At 42.6% G+C, this 25,754-nt stretch overlaps 1 protein-coding gene across 1 annotated transcript in view; it reads left to right on the forward strand.

Annotated features, from left to right (window-relative positions):
* PTPRG (protein tyrosine phosphatase receptor type G) overlaps positions 1-25,754 on the forward strand; it is a 375,249-nt gene that overhangs the window by 306,785 nt on the left and 42,710 nt on the right. The window contains exon 13 of the mRNA XM_088528261.1: positions 5,968-6,100. Coding sequence (XP_088384387.1) covers positions 5,968-6,100 — 133 coding nt within the window. The remainder of the gene's footprint in view (positions 1-5,967; positions 6,101-25,754) is intronic.

Genomic DNA, 25,754 nt, shown 5'->3' on the forward strand with positions numbered 1-25,754 from the left:
GAAGGCTGCATGCAAAGGCAATCAGTCTTGCCTCTGCAATGAGGTTTTTTTCATACTTGCATGGAGAGATGGAGGACAACTTCGTAAGACTGCTGTGTCAAAAAGCCTCAGGCTTCCATTTGTAGGAAGTGAAACCTGAAGTGCCCTGCACGTGCCTGCTGGGGGAAAACATAAGTGTGAGGGCTGCCTGCTTCACCCAAGCTGCTCTCGTTTACATCGTGGCTAAATCTTTGGTGGAGCGTCCGGTATGTTAGGAAGGAACGGTAACATATTTTCAGGTTCCCAGAGAAACTCTCCCAGTTTTGCCAGGCTGTTGAGCTTGGAACCAAGGGACTGGGAGAAGATATTTAGAAAAGAGCCATTGCCCCCAGGGTAGAGTTTTATTCCCACCTGGAAGTCGAGGAGAGGAAAAGTTAGACTGTTTACAGATGTGGTGGCTCCTTGTCCGGTCAGTGTTTCAGGTCTGTCTGGGAACACTTTGAGATTTTTTCTCATAGGTTTCAGGGAAAGAGGCTTCCAATCAGAATTGCTTTGCACTAAGCGTGAGGATCTTGTCCTTCCAAGTCTTGGAGGGAAATCCTTCTCCTCTTTGCATCTTTACCACTCGGGCACCTGCTTTCCCAGGAATTTGCCCAAATGCTACATTAAATCGGCCTGAGTAAGGCCTGGCAGGAGAGCTGTCCCCGCGAGAAGGGCCTGTGAATGCAGCAGAAGGAGCTTTCCCCAGGGCTGGGCCTTGGCTACTGAAGGCACCTGCCAGCAAAACCCAGGCCTGTAGCTCTGGTTGTCAGCCAAACACTAGTGTGAAGCTTAAGACTAATTCCCGCAGATTACCCTTTCCAAAGTAATGTGAAAATTCATTATTCATGCTAACAGACCAGACCAGACATAGCTTATGCAGGTATCTGACTTCCCTGCAACCCCAGGTATAAGCAAGGCCTGTGCTCCCATGAGCAAGGGCCTTCAGCATTCTGCACTGCAAAGGGAGCCTGGAATGGGAGCAACAACTCACCAAGCTAAGAGGCCATTGCCAAAAGTGTCTGAAATCATTCCTGAGCGTCAAGACAGATGACAGAAGGTCAAGGTTGCTTCCAAAATGAGCAGAAAGAAACTACTGCAGCTTATTATGTCCCATGGAAGGCCGAAACTTTTTTGGATGCATCATTTCTCCAGGAAGGCGTTTTTTTAAAAAGCTGTCAGTCTTTCAAAAATGTTTTTGCGAGGAGAAAGTTTAATCATTTTACAGAGTAGAAAATTGTTTCATAACAATGTACACTTGTAAAATTAATTATAGAGCATCAAATTAGCAGTTGTAAGGAGATAACTGAATGGGGAAGTACTCATGAGCGCGGATGATTAGAGGAGAACAGGGAACACATGAGGAATTATGGGGAAAGTGTGAGGCCAATTAGTACAGCAAGGCTCATTTTCTTTTACTGCTTATTTCACACGCACATACACACACCTCTCCTGAGGCCATGTCATTATTTTCCAAATGGCTTTGGCCTCTTCTTGTCTGCTAGTATCAGCTAGCACTAATGATTTTCTCCTATCACTGGGCGCTTGCTTGCATCCCCCTCTTTCATTTTCCTGCTCATCCCTTTCTCTGTTTTGTTGCCCACATTAGACTGATTGTATCTTTGATCTGCAACTGATACACACGCAGCCGCTCCGCGCTGTCCGGCCTCTGAAACCTGAAAATGAGGAAAACTGCAGTTAGAAGGATGCTCTGCAAAAAAATAAAAAAGAAGAGAAGGAAAAGGAAAAAAAAAAAAAAAAAAAAAAAGGACATTTGATTCAGCTTCAGCAGCCTACAGCACATATTCCCCCACTGAATTATGGGTTTTTGGGCCATACAGTTAAGCAGATCCTTGGTGTTCAGTCGGGGACAATAAATGTGCTTCCCAGATACTGTTGTGAGCAAGGTAACATGTTTCTGGTTGGGACTTTTGCCCAAGTCTCGAGCTGGGAAGGTGGACAGCGGAGACGTGGGTTTGCTCTGGGCTGCTGCTGGGTTCTGCCGTCGCTCAGCGTGTACCCACTCACGCTGACGCTCCCGTCGGTTTGTGCAGAGAGGTCATGATGTGCGTTTTAAATTCCAGACCTGCAATATGCCATTAGCCTAGAGTGAATTTCGGTTTTTAGAACCGTCTTTGCCAGGTCTGAGGTTAGAAAAGCCTTTTGGGGATAACCTCATTAAGATAATTAAACATCTGTGTAATTCTTTCTTTCTGCATACGTGGCAAGGATTATTAAGCTGTATTTTCATGTGCCACTTGAGCTGCTTCACATGGCAAGTTAGGAACAAACACCAAAGCGACTTGTAAATAAAAGAAGTGGATTATTGAGAAGATTTGGGCTGTGTAAACAGTGTGAATCTCAGTTATCTGACACCAGGATTAAACCTTGTTGGCATCTGTTCATGAAACAGCCAAAAGCAATTGTACACGACTGCTAACCACGAGTGTGCTGCAGAAATGCCTTTAAAGAAATAGGGGGGAAAAATGGCTGCACCCCAATGTCAACTTATATCAAAGATGAGAGCGTTTTATAAAAAAGACCAAAAAAAAAAACAAAAAGCCTTTTGTAGTTAAATAATATGACTGGCATTATTTTTGGAATTAATTGGTAGCTTTGTATCGGTCAGTTATTTCATTTAGTGAAGGAAAGATGAGCAGGTGCCGTTCTTCAAGTGGCCGGCTGCCTGAGACCCTCTGCAGAGAGGGTTTCTCCTGGTGTTGGCAGCATTTGCAGGGCCGTGGTTTTATGTTAACGGTGCAACAGCCCGAACTGTGAGATGTCAAGGGATGATAAAGGGAACTTTTGAGTAGAAAACTAGGTAGGTTGTAAGGTATAGCTACCGTTGTCTATTATAGCAAGCGATGTTACTTGTGGGAAATAAACAGACTTCTATTCTCAGACACCAATTATCAAAAAATACCCAGGAAGACAGTGGGTTTCTGCAGCTGTTGGGTGCCTCTTTCGTGCCCTCGCCTTTGGTCATGGGCTTCACTACCAAAGCAGACTCTGCTGTCTCAGTGGTCTCTAATACTCGTGGTGCCAGGGATTGGGCTAGATGGGACTGTCGAATGAGTGATTCACGGGTATAATGACAGCTCTGGATTTTTCAACATGCAGGAGTGGATTTAGCAGTGCTGGGACTAGTGTGGTGCAGTTTCTCCTGAAACAGATATGCTGCAGTCCTTTTTATCACTTCTACAAGGATAAATTCCAAGCTAGTAAAAGGCAAACTGAATTAGCTCAATGATGGCATATGCCTCTGAAAAGGTTCCATTTTTTAGCAAAATGGAACTTTCCTTGTCCATTTTTTAAGCGCTTTCCTACCACAGTAGTGTGTGTGGTGGCCACAGTTACAAAATAGGCTGTTGGCAGTAAGGAGGCTCAACATTCTTGCTTGGAAAAGAGAGTGCAACGCTGATTACTTTTTTTTACAATATCTGTTCACATACGAGCATAGGAAGATAGAAAGGCCCAGCTCTCTTTGTGTGTGTGTTTTCCTCCGCTCTTTTGCTCCTTAACCAGGGTGCTACCTTTCTTAGGCTCTTCTGCCATGGCACCCAAGAGACACCTGCCAGCACTGCAGCTGCACCACTCTGGTCTTCCAGCCTCAGCTGTCAGTCTAGTACAACATTCGTTGGCGTTGGTTTGTTTGAGCTCTCTTAACACATTTCTCTAGCAGAGAAAAGCACCTGAGACTTCCTAGCCAGTGCAGGAATGGCCTCTGTCTGAGACACTTCACCGCTTGGCCATTCCCAACTGGAATTTTGGAGTCAGCCACCAGCATGTGTGGATTCTGGCACTCGACATACTGAGCACTTTCTTATCCTCACATCTGTCGTATAGGGAGTTGGCAGGCTTGGAAAAGTGTGTTCTCCACAGCAGACGAAGTCAGGGGAACATCCTGAGCATTGCAGAATATAATAGTGTGCATAGGGAATGAAACCCATGCTGTGCTTACAGTGGAATTTAATTTTCTTTCCATGCAACCAGAAGCATATGTTTTGTGTTCAAATCTGTGGAGGTGAAATTGAATAGAATACTGCCCTTGGAGAAATATGAAGCAGTGCTGTAATAGATGTATGGGGGCACATCTATTCAGGGTGGTGAGGCTCTTTGGCTCCCCAAGTAGGTTTAATTGCATTGTACGGCTTTACTTTGTCCCTTTTACCACTCTGATTAGTAACACTTACCTCACCAGCTTAATTTTTCATCCTATTAAATGATTTGAAATGCATTGATAAAAACTGATGTCTTAGGGCTCATGATTTCTGCAAATTTTGCAAATACAGACAATAAGTCTTTGTTCTAATTTTGGGACCATTCTTTTCCTTACTCTTTGCTAGTCAAGGAAATCAAAGCCCTGTCTTAAAATGGTAAGTTGGATGCTATTAGTATGCTGCAGAGGCTCCCTGTATGCTCTAAGTAAAGCAGCATGTGCCTTTTCTGAAAAGTTTGCCATGTTGGTAACCTCAGTAGCTTTTTTTGCTAAAGTTGAAGATAAGTGACTACCTATCTCTCTTTTGATCAGTTCTATACTCCGTGCACGCTCATTCCCCCCAAACATCCCTCTGATTAGTACCTCATTTAGGCTGCCTGCTAAAGGGCACTACCTCCATCAGCCTAATTCTTAAAACTAGAAAGATTTCTTGCTGGGCTTGCAGCAGCCTTCAGCCTTGCTCTGTTTTCAGCAGTCAGGCAAAAGCATTTACAATTAACCTTTACTACCATGTTAGTTGAATTTTACTCCTGCCTATGGAGGAGTATAATCTAAATGCTATTAAAATAGAGTATGACTTCATATTATGTGACATCTGGTGACTTCCAATTATCTGTGTTTTGCCTGCCTATAGTGAAAAGGCAATTATGTTCTTCTGGTTGGATTTGCAGCAGTTTCAGAAGATGTGATAATACAATACAGAACAAGGACAAGGAAGCACGTTGGTAAGGCAAGACTCGCATGGGCTAATAAGTGGAAATCAAGTGTGTACGTTTCAGTCTGTTCAGATTTGAAGCTGTTTACACTAATGCTTTCCCATTACATCCTGTAACAGGTATTGATCAACTGCTGCCTGTTTGTTAGGTAACATGAATAAAATGCAGAATTTGCTTCTGTGTTTCTTTTCTACATTTCTTTCCAAAAACTTTCATTCTTCAAGTCTACCTGACTTTGCACAAATGAGATGTCTTTTGAAATAAAATATATATACAATGTACACCAGTACTGAAGAACCTCTAGACATTATGCATGTCACAGTAATTTTAACAAGGTGTTAGAGTCATGCAGTTAGTGAAATGGAGTTAGTCCTCAGGATAGTAACCATACTTTAATTTTGCTTAAAACCTGCACAGTAATGATTTCTTCTGTCAGTTAGAGCAGATACTATCCATTCGTCCATCCATCTTGACAATCCATATGCCAAAAAGTGCTGTCATAGGCAGTAACTCACCAGATTGTAACAATTTAGCAGGAGATGTGACATGACACCCAACATGTTGAGGTTTTTTTTTTTTATGAGTTACCAAGAAATGTATTTTTGAAGCGAAGTATGACATTGAGCTTTGCAAACGGAGTTGTCCTGGAGTGTTGAGAAACAGGGTGCATTTACCTTCAAGCACTGATGACCAAGAAAAGCATTTACTTTGTTGTTGTAGTGGAGTGATTCAGCTCCACATCTGATAATAGGTGCTTGGACAAAGCAGTCCTGAGATTGTGTGTGAGACTGTAATCCAAATTATACGTGGTAATATACAGCACACTTTCATGCTGTAATATCTCAGACTGCAGAAAAATGGGAGTCTCACCCTGCAATTAGAAGGTCTTTGCTCCAAGTGTTTACTCATATCATGTAAAATGGACAAATTGCTTTGTTTTGCTGACACATCTTCAATAGAGAAATTCCATTTTCTCCACGTAGTGATTATTTTTATTATGTGTTTAATACCCAGCTGACAAGAACAGCTCCAGCATGGCCACAAGACCTTCTCCTGGAAAAATGGAATGGATCATCCCGCTCATTGTGGTCTCAGCACTGACCTTCGTGTGCCTCATTCTTCTCATTGCTGTGCTTGTTTACTGGAGGTGAGCCTGTTTTCTGTAGATGGGGACTGATCATGATTTAAAACACATTTGAGATTTTTTTTATATGATCCTGTTTTTTTTATTTTATTTAATGTTATGGGGATAGATGCATTAGATATTTCTCTGAATGCTGACACAATGGTATTGGTTAACTATTCATCTGTCTCAGATACTTAATTTTTTTCATGTAAGTGATATTAGTAGTAGCACTGTTGGCCAACTGTAGCCAACTGTAATGGATACAGATGCGTCCACAATTAGCTGTTTTACTTAGCTGCAAAAGTATGTTTTTCTTGACCTTCAAGAAAGGTGATTGTGGGAGAAGATCCAAATGAAATTGGACTTTGTTCCGTGTGTGACTTTGCCATAGCTGCCTGTGTCATCTTAACCAGTTAATTTTCTTTCTTTGACTGGACTTTTATGAAGGGGGGGATAAGTTTGCCTCACATTATATGGCAATACTCTAAACAGGAATTCTTTAACACTAGTGAAGTGTCCAGCCACTTCATACCAAACCTGGTCTTGTTTCAGTGTGGAGATTAGAGTTGTCGTCAACAAATTCATCTCACTGATTTAAGGTAAATTATCACGAAACACTTTCATGTGACATAACCAGAACCCAGAACCAGCTCATTTGTTTGATAGTGAAAATGTATCAAAAATTAGCCTTACAAACACTTAGGAATTGTTTCAAAGACTGATTAGACGGGACACAGAAAGGTAACTTTGATTAGAAATAGCAGTCCATTGATCATCATCTTCATAAAAGCAATTAAAAAACTACCAATCTATTTTTAAAAACATGCTTTATGCTGACAATTAGTTGGCCAAATTGTTGAGCCTGGGAATGTTCAAAAGAATATTAATAAATAGGTGACAATACTTTTGTGAAAATCATTTCTATTAGCATTTGCAAGTAATTAACATCATTATGGTAATACAATGAATAGAATTGCAGTGATACTTACATAAAAGATGAAATTAAAAAGATTCTGAAGATCCCATTGTAGTACCCTCTCCATCAATATAACCTTCTTCCAAAAATTCTTCAATTATTTTTTTCATTTGAAGAATAAAACTTACTCACATTCACACCAGGGAAGCTGCTGAAGTGTGTGGAATATCCTGGAGCATCGTAGTGCAGGATTGCTACCGTTTGTCTTGCATTGATACAAAAGGCTCTTCTAAGGAGGAAAGGCTTTGAGATAAACAAAATGCTAATGGCAATTATCAAGAAGGATGTTGATACAACTCATTATTCGGAAGCATTTACATCTTCTGCAATTCCACTAATGGTTCAAGAAATAATTGCAAAAGTGGTGTTTGATTCACTTGAGTAACAATACTGTGGTTTAAAGGAGAGAATGTTCAAGTTGGAAAGTTCTTGCTCGGTGACCAATACGTAGAGATTATAATTATTGGTAAGTGATGATTTTTATTATAGATCATAATACTACCAGAGTAAAAAGTAAAGATTTGTTCATTAAAGATAAATACTTATCTTTTAAATGCCTAAGTAGTAGTTCCCATAAAACTTTTATTTGTTTAGTAATAGCAAGTGCATAAGTGAAGGTGGATGCATGAACCTTAACTGAAACCAAATTACTTTTCCAGTAATCTTGGGTATATTGCAAAAAGACAGCAGTTGGGTATTATCTGCTTTCCATAATTTCCATGGGTAGTTAACATTCCTCAACAGCTTTGGTAAAGTTATGGACGTTGGCATGAATACCCGTAACAGCCGTGCGTCAGCTTTCTGTGTGCAATTGATACTAAAAAATAGGGAGATTAAAAATGACTAGAGACAGGAAAGTGTGTCATGTAACAGTCAAAAGGGATTTTGATAAATGCAAAGCTACAAATTATGGAACAACAAACCTGAGGGCACATGTGTACTGGCTTTGAAGTAATCTACCCTTTCGAGCTTGGTAGTTCTGAAGAGAAAGACTATAAGAAAATAGTCAAACTGTGTTTTTGGATAAATCAACAAGGAACTGGAACACAAATCATATGCAGTAACATTTCATGTTGTACAGATTATATCACTGAAATGATAACATAGTATTTTGTGTGCCCTTTTCGGTTAGGTTACCTTTCCCTAGGAAGAAATAGGAAAAATAAAATATTTACCTCTGTGTTTTAAAGAGGGAAAAAATAATCTCAAAAACCCCAGAGTCTAATTTACTAGTTTGAAAGGAATGGTAATCTGGATTTTTGGAAAGAAATACTTAGCTTAAAATGTAATGGGCAACATATGGAATAATTTGCTAAATAACACCATCAAAGTAAACAGCATGAAAATGAGTTTGAGACAGATTTTTCAGTGAGGGAAACAGGGTATTGAAGTGCACAGCGGAGAAACACTTGCTATGAAAAGATAAACCCCAAGGGGACAGGCGTGCTGGACCAAGTGGTCTTTTCTTGCGCAGCGGTACTTTGTTCTGGTGTGAGAAAAAGCATTAAAAAACATAATGCAGAGGACTAGGAAACACAGGGGAGATGTGGGTTACCCTTTGGCAATACGTTTTGAGGGTGAAACAAATGATATGTTCACTTTTGTGCTTCTGAGCGGCTGCGGGATGAGATGATTTGAGAGCAGAGGTGACATAAATAGAACAACGAAGCAGAGCGAAGCCGTCTGCTTGTTTGCTGTGCGTCGGTGCCCCGCTACCCGGGGACCCAAATCACGGGCTGCGGGGGCTGCTCCTGCAGGTTGGGAAAAATGTTTGTTCTCATCCTCAGGGACTGTTGCTCCGTGTCACCATAATGAAATAAGGTCTGTGATGCCGCCTTGTTGTAAGGAAGCTTCGTTTTTAGTTGAAAGGGAGAGTGACAGGAAGCAATGGCTGCTTGATGAAGCTTCTCCTGTCCTTTGCTGCTGAGCTTCCATGCTCTTTTCCTTAGAGACTCCTTGGAGATGCATGAGGGTGATTTGTCCCACTCCTGCATGAGGTGCCCTGATTTGCAGAAGTAATTTCCTATTCACAGTTCCTTTTCTTTTTGGGCCCTGGACAAATGGCAAAGGAATGAGACCTAAGTCCTTCTTTTTACTGGTCTGCTCATCTCCCTAATGAAAAGGGATGGGAACTTGCAGGCAAGCGGCAGCTTCCTGAATTCAGCAAGACTTTAATGACACTGCTGTGCAGAGAGGGCTATGGGATTTTAGGCTGGTAAAGTGGGGAACAAACTAGGTCAGCATAATGAGACTCCAAAAATTGCACTGCTGGTCATACCAGGATGCCGAGGAGAGAGCACTGTCAAACACCTGCGGGATGAGCAGGAGCCGTGTGGAGCAGCGGTGCTGGCCATGAGCCCTGCCCTCCAGCAAGGAGGACGGTGATGCCTGTAGTTTAACAACCTGCTGCTGACTCTCTGATACCACTCAAGGCTGCCTGGTCCTGGAGCGGTCGTGGACACAGTGAAGGGTTGGTGCTCCTAGATTTCTATTTTAACCTCAAGTCCAAGCAGAGAATTAGAGCCCTACAGTGTGAGGAACCAGGTATTAATTGATTACTCAACACGTAGCTCCCCCATGGGTTTCTGCAGTGGCATAATGTTATTTATTTTTCTACTTTCATTCCTTTCGTAGTAGTTGCTGAATTTGTTTGGGTTTGGGGCAACCACAGAGTATTTTAGAGAACTCTTCACTGTGGTTTTAGGATCTTTTCAGGAGCACTGTAGCTCATCTAAAGAGTCCCTTAGAGTGTGTAATATTGTAAGCTGCAATTTCCCGAGTACATTATTTTTGCATTTCTAGGCACTTGTTTTGCAACTATGATTTTATCACCCAGACTCTCAGTATCGTGAGATCCTTCTGCAGTTCTTCAAGGTCAGTTGAAGATTTGACTTGTATTGTCTGCAGGCTTTGCCACTATTCCACTCGCAGCCTTTTCTGCAAGCTCTGAGGGTTGCAGAACATATTTGATAGTGACCTCCAAACTATTTAGAGATTGAGGACAACTTCATTTTTTTTGCAGCAGGGCAGGTTCCTATAGCATGCTGTGCCATGCAGTACCTTGAAACCTGTCTTTTCTAGCACTTCCACTGGACTCTGCTGCGGATTAAACAAGTCCTGAGCATTGGGACCGTAAAGAAAAAGCAGGGTCAGCACTGCTTTCTTTTTCACAGAGGTGCAGGAGGGTGAGTAGAGTTGAGAAAGCACTAAAATACTTAGACGCATTTATGTTGTGCCATTTTAGAAGAAAAAGTACCTCAAGAGTGACTGGTCCACCTTGTTTTCCATTCTGTTTTTTAATCTAAACACTACAATGCTATAGACTCTAGTTTCAAAGGGGAAAATAAGCAGAGAATATTAAGAAGCAATTAAGATTTTAGAGTTTAGCCAACAGCAACTTTTAAATGGGAAGTAAATTATAGCCATTCCTCATTTTCAGCTAAGAGGAAGAAATTAATTCACGGCTATAGCTGGAGAGTTTTCTCTTCTTTTCAGCGGATACCATAATTTACCTCTGAATTATTGCCGCCATCAACATTGTGATCCCAAAGACAAAGCAGGAATATTGTATTGCATTTCTTATTAAATCAAGCTGTTTATACAGTGTTAATATGTTTACATTCAGGAGGGATTTTTGGAACAACACAGCTGCTGCCTTTCAAAGCGCAAGCAAGCTTGCACTGCTTGTTTATAGTCATGTGTGTATTTGAGGCAGCTTGGGGAAAAGATGCCTTTAAACTTCCCTAGACAAAGCCCTGCAGAATTTACTAGAGGAGAAGAGTTTTCTTAGGTTTTTGTCAAGCATCCTATTAAACTGAACAGATTCCTTGGGACGAGTTCTGTTACAGAGCCTTGTGCTTCTTAGGCAGTGCCTTTCTGTGCAAAAGAAATGGCATTGAGTACAGGGAGATGCAGGTCCTTTTCAGACCCAGTCATTGATTTTCTGCATGACCCTGGGCCAAGTCTCTTGCAGTTCAACGTTTTTATTGTCAAACCTGCTGGTGGGAACCTCCTCAGGAGCCAGCTCAGGTGTTCAGTGTTTCAGCATCTGTATTCGGTCAGTGGTAAAATAGCAGTGAACAAGGCAGGTCAACTGTGTTTGTAAATCACTTGGTAATTCAAAAATGAAAAATGTAATACAAGTCAAAGGATGACTGTAGTTGTTTCGAATTGCCATGCCATGGAAAACTGCCATTTGGTGCTATATGCTATTGAACTTCCACTGTTCCAGAACTGAGACAATATTGAAGCTTCTTTGGAAGGAAGAAAGAAAAGGGAAAAAAAAAAAAAAAAAAGGAGACCTGGCCATAGCAGGCTGTAAAAAGCTCGAGAATTCCTATTTGAACCCCTCTCTAGGTTTTATTTTATGAGGATGCAATGTGTTGTTCATCTGCTGTACTGACTGGCATAGGAATGGTGCTCATTTACAGACCACTGTAAAATTGCCTGCTTATAATGATAAAAGCTGCTTTCAGCTTATTCTAAAACTTTTGTGACTCTGTTCATTTCTTCCTTTTCGGGGGATGCGAGGCAGCACTTTTGGGAGCCCCTGTGTCTATTTTAAGGCAGCCTTGGGTACCCAAGGGTTTCTTGCAGCAAGAGCGGCAGCCCCCAGGCCTGCCCTTGTGCTGCCTTCGATGGTACCAATGCAGTTGTACAGCTGGATGATGGACCACTTCGGAAATAAAAAGAAAGAAAAAATTCTTAAAAAAAAAGATGAAGGAAAAAATAAATAGAGTTTCTATAGCCGAAGCCGCTACAGAAATGTTTCCCCCCGCCGGTGATAGCAGGCCGAGCGCCCCGGGGAGAGGCTCTTCCTCCCGCGGGCGCTCACTGAGGCCTCGTCCCCTCATCTTGGCACCGGAGGGGACAGAAAGGCCCCATGGCGGCAGCCCCGCGGTCAGCCGGGGCGGCCCTGCCTTTGCAGCGAGCGGCTCCACGGCCCCTTCCCGCCGGCTGCGTTCGGGCCTGTCGGAAATGGCAGGAGTTGGCAGTTGTTATGGTAACGGGCCCCCCGCTGCGGAATTGGCCCCGCGATGCCCATTTGGGCTTTCGAGCAGACTAACTCATGCTCGTTAGACGAAAAACAGAGAGAGACAGATCTGCAGATGGAAAGTCGCTTTTTAAGCAAGCCGGATGATCTGTTCAGAGTGCGACTGTGGAGGGGGGCATGTGCTCTCATTATATGCCTGTTACTTTTGCTTTTCTTTAATTAACACTCGGTTTACTTCTTGGAAATCAGAGCTCGGTGAGGTTTCGTTTTCCTTTGTGGTGAGGCTGGGAGCCAGCCGCTCCTCCCAAAGCAAAATGTGGCATAAGCAAAGATGTAGCAGAGTGTTTTGCAAAGCTTAAACCCAAATCAGTGGTAATTTCCAAAGCTAGCAGGAAATCCACAAAATTCAGCACTTTTTAGTCCCAATTATACAGCATCAGGAGGAAGATCAAAACTCAGTGAGCACCTTTTGACCCAGGAATGTCCCACTCCAAGCACACGGCACAGGCTGCACTTTGCTTCAGGTTTAAATCCGAGCATTTTCATCAATGTTAATAACGTGACTCCTGAGTTACTGTTATCAGTTGAATCAGTCCGTTTCTTTTTACCGAATATTCCAAGCCAGTTTCTGATGTCCGTGCATATCCGATGTCCATGGTGGTTCTGATGTGATACAGCTTTTCTGTGAGAAAAGTGGTCAGGCTGGGTGGGCAGACAGGGTTGTTAGCTGAAATGAGAGGCAAACGCTCTAATATGCGGAAGGGGTCTGCAAGGAATGGATGATTTTTCCTATCCAGCATGGTTAGAATGGAGCAGTCTTGGACTTAAATGGCAGCAAGAGAGATTTAGGTTTGACATTAGAAGCTTTTTGGTAGGAAAGACAATAAAGCAGTGAACTAGAGAATTTCCCCCGTTGCAGGTTCTGAAAGCAGGTTGTCCAGCCCTTGTCGGCAGGGCCCACGAGGCCGTTGATCCCATGCGGTGGTTAGGAGGACTGGGATGTTTGGAGTCCTGGGATAAACTGTCCTGTGGGTCGCAAATGAGAAGGCTGGAAGCGGCATGATTAAAGGCTGGAAGCAGTGGGAAAAGGGAGGAGATGGCTCTAGCACTACAGAGAGTGTAAAGGAAGATAGAAATGGGCAAGAAAGAAAGCTGCAGAGGTGGCTTGCAGAGGACAGCTGGGCCAGGAGATCCCCCAGCTGATGGAAAACAAGTCTGTGGAGCTTCATTCCATCTGTTCTCCTTTTAGCAAGGAGCCTGAAAGCTGGGGAGAGTCAAGACTATGACAAGGTTTTGAAGTTTAGAAGAAAAAAAAAACATGAGCAGATGTTGATGCAGTTTATAACCCCCTTGGGTGTTATCTAAGGCACCATCAGTATTGCCCATGTCAATTCTGCCATCATCTGCCGTGAGTGCCAGCCCCAGGACAGCGCTGGTGACAAGAGAAAGGACTCTGTGAGCGAGCAGCCGGGGTGACAGCATCAAGCAGTCCCTGGAGATGGTGCCATGTGAAGCTGATGGAGCAAAGGAGCCGAGGAAGGGTGATCCTCATCTGTGAAGCCTGGCCCAGAGCCCCATCACAGGGCAACTCTGCCTGCTGCGTTGGGGTTGTTTTTAACAGTGCCCTTAAACAAGAAATCCTGCTCCAAAACCACATCCTGCTGTTAGGATGTTTGCAGCACGGGAATCATTCGGGCAAGCATGTTCTCTGCAGGCACTTCCATAGACGTGGTCATTGAACTCAGTGGGAGCTCCCATCTCTGTGACTTTTTTCTTAAAAGATGTCAAGCACATAATGATGTGTCAGATAGCTGGAGAATGTGCGCTTCGGTTGCAGAACCACAGAACATGTAGATGCCCTTGAAGACTCCAATAAAATGAAGGTTTGTGATTTTTTTTGAATTTTAATTTATTTTAAATTGTGTCCCATCATAGCTGACACATTTAGAATATGCTTTGCCTACAGGCCCACACAGGCCATCCCGTTCATTAAAGGGGATCAAGTTTAGGTGAAATTCCTGGAAGCAAGTTGGGAAATACCGTTGTTTTGTTCCTTGCATATGAGCAGTGTGTAATGTTTCCCCAAGATATCCAGAAATACCTTCTTTTGGGGAGACAGCTGAGAAGGGCAGAACATGGGGACAATCCAGGTCCAGGAAGGAGGTGTCTGTGGCACACTGGTTCCTGGTTAACCAACTAAATGGATTCATTCCAGGTGCTTAATCTGGAAGTGCTTTCCCCAGGGCTGCTGTAGTGGTGAGGTCTGGAAAAAAGGGCATTATTCTAAACAAATGCTCTTAAAATCCCAGCGTGCTACAGTTAGGCTCCATTAAGAACCTGTTTGTAGGTGTTGAGGAACAGTATGTTGTGAGAAGTCCGTGTTCCTGTTCTGCTCACCGGTAGAGGAAGCTACCGTCGGCTTCTTCTAGTCATTGGTTACTTGTTTTATAAATTATTTTAGACAAACTTTTATTTTTATAACTTTAACTGTGGCTTTTAGAACTTTGATGGGATATTTAAAAAGAGAAACAAACCTTTATAATCAATTTCTTTGTGGAATATTAGATTAACTTAAAAAAAAAAAAAAGGAGTAAGGATATTTAGGGGGAAAAGAAAGCAGGATGTATTCTTTTTCTGTTCCTTTCCTTATGGCTCCAAGAATGAATTAACCCATTGTTGTTTGATCTACTGCTAGGTTATTTGTTTTGTATTGATCTGTTGTTAGTTTATATGTTCTATATAATAATCTTAGTATATAAGAGTATACGTTAGGGAGTACACAGGTAGATTGTGCCTCATAAATTGTTAGGATTCAGGGCTAGAGAAATGTCTTGGATGAGCTGTGAATGAAATATCCTATAATACGAGTGGATGTATCCTGAGGGAACAGTATACCTCTACTGTGAAACTATGAATTAACCACAGCAACCAGATAAATTATGTTTTTTCTCTCTTCTTGTAACCATAAAATACTGCTATTGAAGGGCCCTGTGCTGTTCCCAGTCCCACAGCAGCATTTGGACTAACATTAGCACTCGCTATTTCACAGCAGGATGTGGTCTGTGTGTAAAGTTATAGGGTAAAAATATTAAATCAATTCAGCAGTTCTAACTGGTTGGGTAAATAGTAGGAATCAGCATCCTAGTAAAGTGCGAACAAGCAAGGGTGGACTTAATTATTCTTTTCTTAAAATAAAGTACCAAGCTGTGTGACTCAGAAAAAAGCTCAGGAAAAGAAATGACCTGGAATTCCCTACACATGTGATTTTATCTGAGATTTATCTGTGAATTCATTCAGTTTATTGCAGAACACTAAGTTGTATACTTTGTTTGATAAAAACAAGCCACTTAGGTGACTGCAGATGGTGGGTGATTCACTAACGTACAGGTTAACATCTACTTGAGTTTTAATTTTTAAGGCAATGCAGGAGCAGTTAGCATTCCTGACTCCTATTTCGTGGGTTGTTCCTTGGTTTGGTAATAATGCTCTCCACAAAACAGAAAAGAAAAAAGGGTATAATATCTTACACGATGACCTTGAAGAAACAGCAAAAATCTAATTTGGGGTTGATGGAAAAGTTTTACTCCAATTTTGAATTTTAAAAGTATTTGTAATGGGAAAAAAAATACAAGTCATCAGTAATGATTAATGCTCTCTTCCTTAAAGTCTCAAACTTGTTTTTAATTTTCATCTTGATCAAACTATGAGTAAAAAGGAGCTGTTCCAGCCTGGCGGGGAGGCAGCGCCGGGCAGAGCGGGGCTGAGGGCCAGCAGGGCTGCCCAGCGCATCGCGGCTCCGAGCGGTGAGCATTTCATGTGCAGAGCCTTCTCTGATCCCTGAATTGCAGTGTTCATGGGGAACAGGGCATGACAGCCTGGTAATATCCACACGAAGTGGAAGCTCGGAGACACAGTGCTCAGACCTGTCATTTATTGGATTTTTGGTAATTACCTGGGATTTCTGATTAAAAGCCTGGATGGTTTACCAGGATGGTTGGTCTCTTGCAGCTCTCACTCTTGCAGCCTTCAGGGTGCTTATTTTGGTCACTGGTGCATGGGTGCCCCAGCAGTTGTCTTTCCAGAGCCTGCACAGATTGGTTGTGTAGGTTAAGTCTGAATCTGGGCTTCTTTATCCAGCATGTACACAGCAGCAGAACAAGGTCCCGCTCACCCTGACATCTTTACAGATTTCCTCTTCATTTCTATGAGTTATTTTTTTGCGCTTTCTTCACTGTTGTAGGTTACAAACAAGCCTTTCAGATGAAAAAGGCTTTTCCTGCAATTTGTTTATTCTTCAGCGAGCTTTTCCGTAGGCTTCTCATGACAGAAGTGATAGTCTGTTTTCTGCTAATGTCTAATCTCCCTGCAACTATACACTTGTCTTGTGCTTGTCTTTTTGGAAATGGGACACAAGGCAGAAGATTAACAGCCTTTCAGGCATCAAGGACATTTGGTTTATATCTCTCCGGGTTACTCTGAACATGCTTTGTGATATTGAGGGAACCACATACACCTTAAATTTATTAATAGTAATTTATTTCTCAGACAACTCAATTAATTATTGAGTAATTTATTTGCTTGCACAAATCACCATAGTTTGCCTTTGGTGATATTTAATGCTGAATGTAGCTAGGAAAAGCAGTTGTTTCTCTTTTGAGGAAGTGAAGTTTTATTCTTCAGTCGTGAAGAATCAGAAAATGTAAGAGATTTTTAAAACGATGTCAACAAAGAGATTATTCTCTTTTGGAGATCATGAAAATAAAGTTTCTGCTCTCCAAAGAAAATACAGTAATTAGGAAATTTGCAAATGGAAATTAGCCTGTGTTGGTCTTCCTCTTTATTTATGTCATTAAATGCAGCATTTAATTAGCATATATATTATTCAACTTTCAATATAATCCTTTTTGTAAGTCCAAGTTCAAATATAAAAACCAAAATGGGCTTGGTGCACCCTATTGTTCACATGCAAAGCAGCTAACACAGATGTGAAGATATGAGGTGAACTGATACATTCATATTTCATAAGGATGCAGGCTACATTTTCTCAAATTAAGGGCTGAACTCTTATTTGTAACTTTTTCTAATTTGCATACATATTAGTTGCTTTTTAAATGATGTGTTAATTCTATTCATTAGAGTTCAGTGAATGCATCTGACTCTCCTGATAATCAAGCCCAGGTCCCTGGAAAGCAAATTATGGGCTTCCATGTTGCAACCCCCCTTGTAAAGGTGACATTTATCATTGCTGAGCTGATTTACGTGTAGCACTTGGCTGCAGAGGCCTCTCCCTTGGGCTGCGGGTAAGGACTGCGAGCTCCCAGCAAGGACCTGCCGCCACGTCCCTGAAGTCTCTTTGGTGACAACTGGTGCTTCACAACCTTCCTGCTTTCTGACATCGAAATGCCAGTTCAGCTCTTGAGGAGGAAGAGGAGCTTGACTCAGATCCTCGCGCAGATGGCTTCAGGAAAGTGGAAGACGGAGAATTTTCCGTTCCACATAACTGGATGGCAGAAATGAGGATTTTGGGGCCAGTATAGAGCTGTTTGGCTGGTCTGCAGCTCCCTGGAGCGCACTTGGCTGCCAGTGCAGGGTCCTGCAGGGAGTACCTGCTTCGTACTTGAAAATCTGCAGATTCAGGCAGCCCTCAAAGCAAAAGCTTGAAGGTGACAACAGTGCAATAGGAGTCCTTCCTCTGGGTATTTGAGCCGCATCTTGCGGTGAATGTGGCAGCAATTTGTTTATAGCAGTCTGGGAAGGAAGAGGACAACAACGTGGTTTTGGATTTACATGCCTGTAATTGCGTATCAATTTGCCAGGCAGTGACAATTCGTCTTTTTAATTCTAGGTATAAAAACATTGTTATCCCAGCAGTGAACCTGAGCTGGTAATATCCCAAGGTTTTATGTTGATGGCATGAGCCCCGAGTGGTGCCACACAGGGAGTTGCCATGTGTGCTCTGATTAATATAAAAATTGATGGGAAGCAGGAAGATTCTTACACCATCACTGTGAGGGAATACTTGGCATCTTTAAAGGCCTATAAGTTTAGTTTCCATCTGTTTTTTTTTTTTCTTTTTTTTTTTTTTTGGCAAAGTTTGCGCCTTTTCAAAAAATAGTGCTGATGTGCAGCTGGAAATTAATTTGGCTCTTTCTGGCAGCGGGAGGTTACAGTTCAACATCCCTGTTTTTGTTATCCACAAAAGCTACATGGAACAAGTCCCCCCTGGTATAGTTTAAAGGAGTAGGTGGGGTCCACGAGGAAGTGACCTGTTCTCCTTGCAGCAGAGCCGTGTTTGGGATGCATGGAATATGCCAGCAGGAGACAAGAAATCCCAGCACTGGATGAACCTCCTTGGCAGCTGCTTGGTCTCGCTCTGCCTGGCTGCAGAATAATCTCATTCGCAGCAGCACGAGAAGCAGCCGGGCACTTCTCAGCCCGCAAGAAAAGCTCCCATTTCACCAGTGTTTGTAATGCAAGCTAATGCAAGTACAGCCTATAGGGGAACGTAAAGCGACGTTTTATTGGGGTTGGGAGTTTTCCATGGCTTTCAGTGCTGGCTGCAGGGTTGGAGCTTGCATGTCCCCTTTCCCTTGTGCAATGCTGCCTTCTGCTGAGGAACACAGGAGAAATTCAGAGCTTTATACCAGCTTTTTTAAACATGTAAACCATCTGTGCCGTTCTCCTCAACCCCATAGATGGTGTTTGCTGGTTCCTGTTGGCTTCCCCGCTTGCAAGCTGGAACCAGGTGTCCCAGTTCCCTGTGTGCTGAGAGAAAAGGGCTTTAAACTATCCATGTGTTTCCTGAGTTGCCCTAGCCCATGGTTTAGTGTTAATGGCAAGCAACCTTCAGAGCCTGGTAAATAGCCAGCACTGTTTGCCAAAGAATAGCCAGAGCAGCAGATGAAGTGTCTCCATCCATTCTTTTTTCCACGTCTTTTTTCCTTAATGCTGCAGCCGGCAGCTACCGATTCCAGGCAGGGTTGTGCCCACCACTCCACTCATTTTTCCAATGACTGAATTAACTTCATTGTCATTTCTTCTGCTGACCATATCATATTCATTCTGCTGTCTGTGAAGAAGGAGTTAGATTCAAATGAGTTGGATATTTTCTGTTGAAGATCATGTTCTGTTTTGACCTTTTTGGTTTCACTTATTTTCCCCTTTTAAAGTTACTAGTTGCATTTGAGATCTTAAAATCAAGCCAGTTGCTTTGTGAAAATAAATATTAATGAAAAGGCTGCTGTTAGCATCAGATGGCTAGAAAGAAATGCTTTTATAATAAATGGAATTTAATATTAATTGAGTGTTTGGGAGTTAAAGCAGGATGTAAAGCGACAAGTTCCCAGCATGGCAAACTGCCCTTTGCAGAATCCAATTAGAAGTGTGAAGAGCAACTCGTAAGCAAATTTGCTGTAATCACACAGGGGCAATGCAGGAGTGGAGCATCATTTGGAGCCTGGGGCCTGTCCTCCTGAGCATCTCACAGTCTCGTGAATCACCGTTTAGCTCCTGTGTCGTGCCGAGTGTGCATTCTGCAGCTCCTTCCTGGAAATGCTGCATCCCAGCACTCTGCTCACACCGGAGGGGGACAGTATGTTCTGCAATGAAAGGGCACATCGATTAAATGCACCATATTCTGCTACATGTCTGCCTGGGAGAAGAGACTCGTTTGTTAGCTGGCTGAAATTGCCCTGCGTTGAACATCTTGCGCTGGTGTAACAGGGTTTGCCTCATCACTGCAAGTGGTTGCATTGGCTGCTTCCTCGGGATGAGCAGGAACTGTTGGCTCTCCAAACTGCAGGGTTTAGTCATGGTTTAGAAATGCAGCTCATTTGCTGAGCTGTGGTGCAGATACATAGTCAAATGCTGCCTGGAGTAACCGAGCACAATTGTCATAGATAGATCTGAGCATCTATGCCAGAGAGGAGCCTCCATGCCAGACCTAGCCGGCATCCTAAAGAGGGATGAAAATTGTTCATTGATTATAAATTATTCACAAAGAGTTTTTCTAAATAGGCAGTATGTATCATTCCTGTCTGGCTGATAGAGCTGCCGAAGCTGCTATGGTGAGAGTTTGTTGGTGGCATTTGAGACATCCTGGGTATCACGTGCAAAACGTGAGGATGCATCATCCAAAGTGAGGGTGCATGGTTGGAGCTGGTGATCTCAAGGGTCTTTTCCAACCATAACGATTCTATGATTCTATGAAACCTGAGCAGAGCATTTATAAACCTGCATTTTAAACCTGTTTTTTTTTTTTTTGTCTATGAAACTCCTCAAATTGAAATATTTTATAAAACGGGAAGAATTAATACTATATATCCCAGTTACCTTCAGAGATGAGAGTGATGGAGTGGGACCCGGCTGGGCAGCCATGGGGAGCCTGAACCTGGGTCTGGTCGCCACCGTAATGGTAGGAAAATCCCCACCAAAGCTGCCTGAGGAGCACTGAAATGAAATGCATAGATAGAGTGGGAGGGAAACAAATGTCACCTGTTAGAGATGTCAGTGTCGTGCCGCTTACCTGGCAGCAGACAGCTCCTAAATTCCGTGACAGTCATTTGCCTTTGGAGCCATGTCACCTTGACATGCTGAGGAAGGAGAGAAAATTTGAAGCTAAGAACTTGCATTTAATTTGCATGCCTAGTTTTGAACAAGTGCCTAAGATCAAGGGGCATTTGCTAGAACATCACGAATCCTTCATGTGTTGTTCGCTAAAATGCAAACTCCAGTTCTGGTGGGATTTTTTTTTTTCCTACAGTCCCCTGTTTCCCCACATTTACCAGCACTGAAAGGTTATAAAGAGTTTAATAAAAGGTAGATTAAGGCATTGGAGATGGTGCAAATAAAAAGAACAGTCTATGGATAGAAAATGCATTAAACAATATCTGGCCTTAAGGGAGCCAATAATTAACACAGGTTGACTGACTTTCTTCTCCTTTGCTTAGCTGCAGTGAATTTTTATCTTGAATCAAAATGTTCTTTTTACTGTGATTAGTTTTTTTATTAGATGTTTCTACACACTGATTAAGACAACTGAAGAGCAGCAGTTTATTTGCCCGAGTATTTACCTCCCAGAAAAGAGTTTGTCCTAGGGATGAAAGCGATTGCTGATTTTCAGAGTAGTTTTGACTGGTTTCTTAAAGGCAGCATCTCTTCTGCTTCTTTTACCTTATGATTTTGCAATTCTTGACTCTTGAGTATAATTGTGGACATATTCGTATACTTCATGATATCTTTTCTAATATGCCTCACTCTTTGAATCCTTTTGTGGAATATATATTTCCTTGACACTAAAAGTTCAAGGCACTTTGAATCGACAATAGGCTTGAATCACTTAAACTGTCTTTTTTCTTAATATTTTGAACAGGGAATTCTTTCTTTCGTTTCAAGTATTTTCAAGATCATCTTTCTAGTCCCCTCTGCATCCTGATGTAGTATATTCCACATGTCGATAACATTCAGAATTTTTTAAGACCAACTCATTGCTTATTTACTCTGTGGAAATGGCAATTTGGAATACACATGGTTTTTATTTTTATGTGCTGCTTTATTATGCTTAAGTATACTTACTGCTGTTTGCTACTTTGCTGGTATTAGTTAGATCTTTCTAGGAGTATTTTAATATCTTGAGACATGTTTGTTATTGCTGCTGTTGGTTCTTTAGAAATGTTATTGTAGGCACTATTGCAAATGCTGTCCTACTGGTGCTACTTTGCAGACCTTACTGATGCAAGGGCTTCTGTGTTGATATATTAATTGATGTGGGTCTCTTATCTTTAGTGAAGGGAGCCCAGTGGAGGTAATTACACCGCACTGATCGTCCAATTTAACCAGAATTGCACTTGAAGTTTGCACAATTTGCTTCTCTTCAGCATAGCCCTATGTCTGAGTGGCTAAGCTATATCGGAGCAGTCAGCGTCTCTGCTGGAATGAGATAGGTCACTGGGGTCTGACTTGGGCGTTTTTACGTAGCTTATTAGAGATATATGCAGTATACTATAATGGAAGACACAGCACGGGGCTTCTTTGTGGTTTGCCTCCCTTGGTGATAGCTTTTTGTCTCTGGTATTTGTGTTTCCTTGTCACATATGTTAACCTTTGAATACAAAGGCCTCATTAAAGCGGTTCTTCAGACACACATCCTCTCGGCTTCCCCGGAGCTCCCGAGAGTCCTCCACGCGTTGGTACCAGGGACAGTGAGACGCCAATCTCCAGATGGGTTGATTGATAGGAAAATTAATGATCCTCAAGACTTCTGTCCAGGTTTGTTATTTGGTGGCTTACACATCTGTGCTCTCAGGGAGATGGCAGGGGCAGGAGGACCAGCTGGCTGCCATCCGTTCTGCTGTGTTAGTGTGATGAGGGGACGTAAGGAGTAGCATTAAGTAATATATTTGCAGGATTCTCATTAACGTTATCTTCCAGGTACTAAGTAATTTGCTCCTCTGCTTTTGGAACCAGCTGCTCTTTTCTTTTCCTTTGTGTTACACTTCAAAGATATCTTTTTGTTCCATTTGTAATTATGTTCTAAGTGGAGCTAATACAGAAACCATAAAAATTTTTGAGTACCTGTTTCTTTTTAAAATGGCCATTAAAAAAAAAAAAAAAAAGCTCACCTTCCAAATACTCCATGATGAAAAGAGAAAGGGGATAAACACACATGTAAAACTTTACACTGGGCCTAAGTAATCTGAACCTGAAACATGTCCAGCAGTATTGGGAGATCATCCCACTTCTCCTGTCCGGTTGTATTCCAGCTGCAAATGCACTTGTCTAATGAGAAAGAACGAGAGAATTTCCCAGTGAGCACTCCTTAGCTTGGCATACCTGAAATAAATGTCAAGTGGCTGTTCTGATGCCTCATTTGAAGGAAGAAAAGAATGTATCTGCAGAGGAAAGAGCAGGGCTCATTCATTTTGGAGCTAATTAGGTGGGAGTAATTAGGAAGATTTAGGTGGCTCATCCAAACAGAAAGCCGGTCCCTGCTGTCCTGTCTTAGGTGAGATAATTTCTGTATTGCTCTTCTTATATTGTAATTTTTATCTGGACGAGTTACAGTTGGTGCATGTTAACCCCTGAGTGTGCCGCACCTCCCTCCTTATTCCTTCCTCTCCCGAGATTCATCCCAAGGGGGATCTGTGCACTGAAATGATAAAATCAAGCAGACCAAATGGCGAGTTCTTCAAGGTGCTGCTAAAAGCTTCTCTCCAGTAAGAGGCAATCTTCAGTGATTGCTGCCATTCTCGTGATTACTGAACAACTCTTCACTCGATTAAATTTAGCTTCCTTCTGTCAGAAGGTTTTCGGCTCCTTTTTAATATTACATGGTGTTTAGGTTAGTGGAACTACACATTTTATAGGAATCGCCTAAGGTATTATTTGATTAGAAAAGGCACGTCTGTTTTCCTCCATGATTTTCTAGTCTTTGTGGTATGAAGGTTGCATTAAATAAATTGTTGGTTCATGGAGAGGAAAATGAATACATTAGACTTCCTTTTGGTTTTTAAAACCAGGTCTAGCTTTTAAGCCATTTTAAAGTTACCACCTATGGATTTCTGCACCCTCTTTTTGCCTGCAGACATTAAAAACATGAGTGGTATTGCCTGCACCAGGAAGGAAACTTGTTTTCTCACAGTAGAAAATGCTGATGAGTAAACCCAGTCAGTGATGAGGAAAATTGCTGAGTGCATCCAGCACAGATGCTGTGAGTATTGATTAAGGCAGGAGGGGAAAGTCCGATATTACTGGCCCTGTCCGAGGTCACCGAGAGAGTAATCAGTTACCCCGTGTTACAGGGCCAAGTGTCATCACAAATAAGGTTTCACGAGCGCCCTTGCTGTTCTCCAGGGACATCAGGAAGATGGGATAAGGAAGCGTGGAAAGGGTTTATGCTGAGTTAAACTAAGATTTATCCACTTACAATTTGCCATTAAAGAGCTTTCTAAGTGTGTTTCCCCATTGGCCACCTGGGCACTTTCTGGTCACGCAGCTGATGAAGCAGGGAGGGCTTTTGAAAGCAGGTGATCTCGGTCATTTTTTAACTGCTTAACCACTTAAATACCTTTCTAAAAATGTTTATTTCTTACCTGAAATCCAAGTTCAGCGCTGTGCCTGGCACAAATGGGTGTGTGGTCTGCAGTGCAGGAAGCCACCATCTAAATCTGTAATCTCAGAGAAGCAGGAGCAGAGGATTTTTAATTTCGTGGAGAGCTGTGTAGTCAGTTGGCAAATTCAGGCCATAAATATTAAATTAGCTGTCTTTCTGTATCAAACCCCCCAGAGCTGTTTGCCAATTTGTGTTTCAGGTGGAGAATTTTAAGGGATGTGCTCTCATCACAGGCACTGCCTCAAAATTTTGCCCACCTTTTTTTTTTTTTTTTTTTTCCATCTGCCTTCTCCCAGTCTTTATTATTTAGCAGTATTTACAGTTTAAAAAATACAGGGTTGTACTAGTGGTCACAGTGAGGTCCTTTTAGCTTCTGGGGGGCTTCACGGCAGGGATGCACACCATGGATGCATGTGGATTTCCATGGCTCACTGCCATGGAAAAAAACACATTTCTCCTTGCCCAGAGTACGTCCCCTGGAAGGGACAGTCTGGTTTTCCCCATCCCGTCTAGGAAAGGACACCAAGGGCTTGGCACGCTGTGAACTTCCATAAGGCACGTGCTGTCTAGATCCCTCCAGTCATCCTGTATGTACAAGACTTAACGCTGCTCACGAAGAGAGCAGACAGGAATTGCTTTGTGGGGAGAAGCAGAATCATCTTCAGGAGGAATATGCAGGAGAGTCAGCTTTATCACAGGGGTATTTTCCTTCTTTTTTGGCTTTCCTCCACTTGTGTTTTCTACTCATTCCTGCTTTGCACAGCCTACTGTAGCTCACTCTCAGGCAGGCTGCAGAGGTTCAGGTATAATTCAGCTATTGCAGTTTGATCTATAAGCATTAAGATGTGGGAAGGAAAATAATTGCAGCAAATTGGGGCAATATAAACCCTTCTCCACCCAAAAAATGAAAGCCAATGCAGATGCTGTCTGTTACAGCGAATATTACATCACTTCTTCATGCTGGCCACTTATTCATATTCATAAGATGTGCTTTTTCTGTGAGGTTTTCCCTCCTCTTTTTCTTTGTAACGCCCGAGTCAGTTTTATTGCTCATAGAAATCGGTGACTGATGACCCCGGAGCGGTGCAGACTGCAGGCAGCTGCGGTCAGGGCGCCCGGCCGCGGCTCCGCTGGCGACACGAACGTGATTTGCGGCGCTTCTGTTGTCCCGTCGTCTGCAGCCCTTTGCTGAGGAGCCATTGCCACTTCTGACGGTGACAAACGCTTGCCAAGGAGCAGTGAAGCTGGTTTAAAGCGCAGAGCCGCGTGTTACAAGCGCCCTTGATGGTGTGCCTCGGTGGCAGCAGAGACCCATCTGCATTGTGTCTCCTGGAGAACACACAAAGCAGGTCAATGAGAATCTGAAACACCTTTTCTGCTATTGAAAATGAGAATGAATGTGCCAAGGTAGTGAATGGGATAATTTCCCCTCTGTGTGTCCCTGCTGGGTGGATATTTGCAGATACACACACATACACCCACCCTGATCAAGGAGCATTGCACACGTCTGTGTCCAGGTTGCACTGAGTGAGGAGCAAGCTGTGTCAGAGTCAAATCTGCCATGTCCTGGGCAGCCTGGCTTAAAAGTCTTTCCCAA

Source organism: Tinamus guttatus, unplaced genomic scaffold, assembly GCF_059628265.1.
Source record: "Tinamus guttatus ecotype Peru unplaced genomic scaffold, ASM5962826v1 Tinamus_guttatus_pri_ptg000307l, whole genome shotgun sequence".
Classification (NCBI taxonomy): domain Eukaryota; kingdom Metazoa; phylum Chordata; class Aves; order Tinamiformes; family Tinamidae; genus Tinamus; species Tinamus guttatus.